Here is a 6,397-nt window from a genome sequence, read left to right on the forward strand (position 1 = left end):
GGATAATATCCGTCAAGTTGACTCCTAGAAAATTACACTGCAGCTGGCTCTGTCTTTGTTCACTTTCTAGGAACCAATGAATTCCACCAACATCTACGATTCAAATGAGGACTACTTTGGATTAGCTAACAGTTCGGATTACTTACTGGATGATGACAGCTTTCTGTGCTCCCTGCAGGAGGTCAGAAGTTTCTCCGGGCTCTTCGTGCCGGTAGCTTACTCCTTGATATGCGTCTGTGGTCTCCTGGGCAATATTCTGGTGGTTGTCACCTTTGCCTTTTATAAGAAAGCCAAATCTATGACGGACGTTTATCTCTTGAACATGGCCGTGGCGGACATACTCTTTGTCCTCACCCTCCCCTTCTGGGCTGTCAACCACGCCACCGGTGAGTGGATTTTCAGCAACACCATCTGCAAACTGACCCGGGGCATCTACGCCGTCAACTTCAACTGCGGCATGCTGCTGCTGGCCTGCATCAGCCTGGACCGCTACATCGCCATCGTGCAGGCCACCAAGTCCTTCCGGCTCCGCTCCAGAGCCTTGGCGCACCACAAGCTGATCTGCTTGGCGGTGTGGGTGGTGTCTGTCCTCATCTCCAGCTCGACCTTCACGTTCAACCAGAAGTACAAGCTGCAGGGCAGCGACGTGTGCGAGCCCCGGTACCACGCCGTGTCCGAGCCCATCCGCTGGAAGCTGCTGATGCTGGGGCTGCAGCTCCTCTTCGGCTTCTTCGTCCCGCTGGTGTTCATGATCTTCTGCTACGCGTTCATCGTCAAGACCTTAGTCCAGGCGCAGAACTCGAAAAGGCACAGGGCCATCCGCGTCATCATCGCGGTGGTCCTCGTGTTTCTGGCCTGCCAGATCCCGCACAACATGGTGCTCCTGGTGACCGCCGTGAACCTGGGCCGGACGGACCGCTCGTGCAGCGGCGAGAAGCTGCTGGGCTACGCCAAGAACGTCACCGAGGTGCTGGCCTTCCTGCACTGCTGCCTCAACCCCGTGCTCTACGCCTTCATCGGCCAGAAGTTTCGGAGCTACTTTCTGAAGATCATGAAGGACCTGTGGTGCGTGAGGCGGAAGCAGAAGGCGCCAGGCTTCTCGTGCTCCCGGCTGCACTCGGACACCTTCACCTCCCGGCAGAACAGCGAGACCGCGGACAACGACAACCCGTCCTCCTTCACCATGTGACGCCCCCCAGGCTCGGCGCAGACAGGATGGAAATGCACAGGGCCCGTGGAAATGAAGCAAAAGCGAGTGGGGTCTTTCCTGCAGGATCAGGGCCGCGGGTGCCCCGGGTGCCGGGGGGTTCCCACAGGGAGCACCCCCAGCTCACCAGACCGGGGATGCCCTGCACCCCTGTCCCTGATGGCTGGCATTCCACAAAGCAGGCTTTGGGAAGCGCTGGATGAAAGGGAACTGCTTACAAGCGGGAACACTTTCAGGAATGTTCGCAAGGAAGCCTTCAACCGCAATTTCTGGTCATTGCAAAACATCCCACGACTTAAAAACAAAAGGAAACAGGAGCAACCATCAAAAACCCTCACATAACTCATTTAGGCAAAAGATTAAACATTTTACCATCCCCATGGATACTGTTGGTCATCAGAGCAGCAAAACAGGCTGGCTTGAGCTTTTTCTCATTTCCTTGTGATGCACTCAACTTGCATGAGATTGTAAAAGGGCAGAAGAAAAAACAAGCTCCGAGACCAAAGAGGTGGCTGCGTAAGTGCTGGTGATGCGGGGCCCCAGGGGTCAGGCAGCTGTGGTCGTCACGGACGCCAGGAAGTACAGTGTGCTGTATTTCTCTCCACGATGGCCATTCTCTAAAAATCAGACGAAGGTGCTTAATAAACACTTGTTTAACAAAACATAATAAAATTGGGGCTTCTAGGACAGGCAAGAGTGCAAGTTGCTCAGTTGTGTCCGACTCTTTGTGACCCCATGGACTACGCAGTCCATGGAATTCTCCAGGCCAGAATACTGGAGTGCGTAGCCTTTCCCTTCTCCAGGGGATCTTCCCGACCCAGGAATTGAACTGGGGTCTCTTGCATTGCAGGCGGATTCTTTACCAACTGAGCTACCAGGCAAACTCCAGTTTGAGTTAGTTGTTTAAATTTTTTTAAAAATTAGTTTTAAAAAATTAAATTGTTTAGAATACTTAAAAAAAAAAAAAAAAAGAAACCAGGAAACTACTGAGACAATAATGAAAGGGGTTTTGTTCCTTTCCATTGCGGTGTTAGAGAGAGACGTGTGGAGTCTGGTCGTGACGAGCTTCAAATTAGCTGGCAGAGAACTAGGGTCATGTAGGTTTCTGCTGCTGTGAAGTGTTACCTGAAGTCTGAAGTTAACTGCAAAATCAGATTTTAACAACTCTCTCTGACTTCATAGAAAGTTCATAGGACTCAAATTTTGAAAGTGTTTTAATATTTTGGCCACCTGATGGAAAGAGCCGACTCATTGGAAAAGACCATGATGCTGGGAGAGACTGAAGGCAGGAGGAGAAGGGGGTGACAGAGGATGAGATGGTTGGATGGCATCACCGACTCGATGGGCATGAGTTTGAGCAAGCTCCGGGAGTTGGTGATGGACAGGGAGGCCTGGTGTGCTGCAGTCCATGGGGTTGCAAAGAGTCGGACACTACTGAGTGACTGAACACCACCACCGCCAACAAAGTGGGAAAGTATCAACACATCTTATGGAAACACAAATGCGGGAATCTGTGGTGGTCCAGTGGTTAGCACTGTTTTCACTGCTGAGAACCTTGGTTTGATCCCTGATAGGGGAACCAAGATTCCCCAAGCTGCATGGCCAAAAATAAACAACCTCCCTGCCCCACCCCCCCATAAATGTGTATTAGAAAGGTCCTGACATGAACTGCAAAGATACTGACATGGTTAATGCTGACCAGCATGTTATTTGAAACTTCCTCCTGTTCTTGCAAGCCTCAGCTGTGTCTCTATATGCCATTCAATGGGATTTCTTAAGATCCAAAGTCTGTATTTTTAAAACATGGATTTCACTTTGCAAAATAAAACTGTTCTGTGGGTGAAGTAGGAATCGTCTTCCAGTCTCAGGGTTCTGACGGGAGACCCAGGTGTTCAGCAGTCCCATGTCTTTCAAATCTGTTACCATGTGACTCTAGAAATCAAAGCAGAGGAGGTGTCACTCAGATGCCTCTTTCAGTCTGACCTGAGCCCTGATGACATCTGGGGAAGTGTGTTTCTAAACCCGCACAGAAGCTTCTCACAGCCCCTCTGCACCTGGCCCCCGAGGGGTGAAGCCTGCCTCTTTACGCAATAACTCTTCTCAGATTTCAGCCATAAAGAATAAAGATGTTTTGCAAACTTGCTATGTACTTTGTTTCATTAAACAAATGGGATCCTTTTTCTTGCTGCCTTGGGCATCAGAACAGGTGTATCAACAACCATTTGGTGCTCAGAGGCGGATACTCCCGGCCCACCTGGGACTACCATGTCTCTGCTCTACATTACATGACCCCAGACTGGACTTTGTGGCACCTGGGTCTTTTCTCCTGTTTCTCGTGTCTTCGCTCACAGTCAGGTCTTTTCGCCTCTCCTCTGAATCTCTGCAAACACTGTTCCACCGTGTTTGGGGATCAGCTGCCTGTACTTGGAGGCATAGTGGGTTCGTGCCTGCCAGGCTGTTGGTAATAAATTAATCACATGCACATGCATAATTTCTTGCATAGGCATATGTATGTGTTTTTAATATACACTGACCAGAAGATAATTTTTCTTGGTTTTCGCTACAAAGTAAATGAGATGGTCTTGAGCAATTACTTCTGGATAATTGAGATTTACATATATATATATATATATGTTTGTATATGTATATGTGATATGTCAGCAAAGGTGAAAATTCAGGCACTGAAGCGTTATCTTCCAAATTGTACCCTGATTTTCTTCTGATGACGAGAGGCTAGCTCTTAAATGAGGCTAGGAAAGTATAATGTTTTAAAATCTTTGCAAGATTTCTGCCAGTGTGCCGGTTCTTGGCATTCTGGGAGGTATCAGGACAGTCTGGTCTAAACAATACAGCGTGTGTGCGTGGGCATAGTCTACTGGTGTGTCTCGTTGGGAGGCCTGCTGAAGCAAAGTGCCCCAGACCAGGCCGCTTGGCCAGCAGAAGCTGACTTCTCGTCTCTGAGACTCTGGTGCTGCGGAGCTGGCTCTTCCCCAGGCCTCTCGCTGGCTTGCAGACGGCCGTCTCACTCCCGTGTCCTCGCTGGCCGTGCTTCTGGGGGGCAGTGTGTGTGTCCTAATCTCCTCTTCTTATAGGGACACCAGTCACATAAGGCCACATAAGTCACATTAGGGCCACCCGAACGGTATTGTTTTTAACTTAATCAGCTCGTGAAGCTCTTCTCTCCAAATCTGGGCTTCCCAGGTGGCATTAGTGGTAAAGAACTTGCCTGCCAATGCAGGAGACATAAGAGATGCAGGTTCCATCCCTGGGTCAGGAAGATCCCCTGGAGAAGGGCATGGCAACCCACTCCAGTATTCTTGCCTGGGAATCCCACGGACAGAGGAGCCTGGTGAGCTACAGTCCACGGGGTCACAGAGAGTTGGACATGACTGAGTGACTTAGCTCATAGTCACATTCTAAGGAAGAGGGGTCAGGACCCCAGTGTGTTAATCTGGAGGTCACAAGTCCAACTAGCCCATAACGACTAGGTTTCTGGAGGCAGAGCGGCTCTTCACACCCGAGTTGATTTCAAATGTGAGCACTCACTTCTGGGTGGTCCCTCCTCCCTGGTAAGGTGCATCCTGGGCAGTCATTCCCACTGTGGGCTTCAGTTTTCAGCTGTGCTCCCCACTAGATGCGGACAACGACGGTGCTGTGGTCCTGGCTGGACACCCCTGCCCGCTGGCCTGTGCTGAGGCACCCCCTGCAGACGGGCCTCCTCCAGAAGCCTCCACTGGTCACCTGCCCCCTCCATCCTGCCCTGGGGGAAGGGGTGGTCCTGCTTCCCCAGCCCCACCCTCCAGCTCCATAGAGGGGATTCCCCCAAACCTGGGCCACTTCTGGGCTCAATGCAGAGGGCACCCTCTTCTCCCGGGGACCTCTGGGTGGTGGGCGGCGGCTGTGGCCGCAGAAGCATCTCTGACGGGGCCAGGGGAGGCGGGGCCCCATTTGCCCACCTGTTTGCAACAACAGGGGATCCCTGGCTGGAGGCTGCAGAGGCCCCTGCTGTCTGATCAGCAGCGCGCAGCCTCCCTCACAAGTGCAGGGAGAGTCAGGGCTTCACGTGTGCGGTCGGCCTACCGGAATCGCAGCACCTCCTCCCGCGTGGTGCCTGCTGCCCCGAGGAGCCTCGAGCTCAGGGACTTTCCACGCGGGGAGGCTACAGAACCAGCGCTCAGACCGGGCAGCTGGGGCTTGTATTTTCCTGTTATGATTTTGCAACTCACCGAAAATTGCCAGATTGCTTTCTCACATTCTTCCTAGAGTTGCATTTGCTAATACAATCCTTTTCCTGATGTTTTTAGGTAAATCAATAATAGAGCTAGCTAGCAGTAAGAGCTGTGTCTTTTCTATTCCCTTGTCTTTTAAATAGTTGTGTTTGTAGCTAGGTCTTCATTGCTGTGAGGGATTTTCTCTAGTTGTGGTGAGTAGGGGCTTCTCACTGCAGTGGCTTCACTTCTTATGGAGTGCAGGCTCCAAAGCAGAGGCTCAGCAGTTGTGGCAGAAGGGTTGAGTTGCTCTGCGGCATGTGTAGTCTTCCCAGATCAGGGACCGAACCCACGTCTCCTGCATTGGCAGGAAGATTCTCTACCACTGAGCCCCCAGGGAAGCCCTCTAATCCTTCGTTTATTTCTTTCTTGTATTAGAGTCCAGGTGGACCGTCCAGGAACACCAGCAGGGCGCTGTTGTCCTCAATGTCAGTCTGTCCTCGTGATGCAAGGCAGCTGCTATAGCTCCCTCCATCACATTTTTATTCCAGCTAACAGAAAAAAGGAGAGGGGGAAACAGGTAGCCTTTTATTTAATGACACAGTGTGAAAGTCATAGGAATCACTTCTCCCAACCTACTGGCCTTGATGTGGTCCTGTGATTCCAACAAGGGAAAGGAAGGCTGGAGAAATGTCTCCCATGAGTAGCCATGTGTCCACACACATGTAATAACAGTGAACACACTTATGTAATTGTGTCACGATGGACCATTACTCCGTGGGAGGGGAGAGGAGACGCTGGGGAAATGGATTTCAATGGAAAGAAGTACCATTTGCTTTAAAAAACAAGGGCAAAGTTTGTACGTGTTAAAGAAATGCTCAGCTGCAGTAAAAAGAGCACAGTGCAAGCTTGGTAACAGTCTCAGCTCAGCCTCTGAGAGGCGGGTCGGCCCGGGGCCCTCTGCCTACCCACGGCCTCCTCC

The 6,397-nt window shown here is 51.2% G+C and overlaps 1 protein-coding gene across 7 annotated transcripts in view; it reads left to right on the forward strand.

Moving 5' to 3' along the window:
• The window catches only part of CCR6 (C-C motif chemokine receptor 6), a 37,346-nt gene extending 33,952 nt beyond the window's left edge, over positions 1-3,394 (forward strand). For 5 of the 7 annotated variants that reach the window (XM_061130123.1, XM_061130125.1, XM_061130127.1 and 2 more), the window contains one exon: positions 71-3,390. In XM_061130123.1, the coding sequence (XP_060986106.1) occupies positions 71-1,189 (1,119 nt within the window). In that variant the 3' untranslated portion in view covers positions 1,190-3,390. Of the gene's footprint in view, positions 1-70 lie in introns of all 7 variants that reach the window. The other 2 variants (XM_061130121.1, XM_061130122.1) reach the window with 2 other exon arrangements.
• Positions 3,395-6,397: the final 3,003 nt, after the last annotated feature.

Source organism: Dama dama, chromosome 26 (genome assembly GCF_033118175.1).
Source record: "Dama dama isolate Ldn47 chromosome 26, ASM3311817v1, whole genome shotgun sequence".
Taxonomy (NCBI): Eukaryota; Metazoa; Chordata; class Mammalia; order Artiodactyla; family Cervidae; genus Dama; species Dama dama.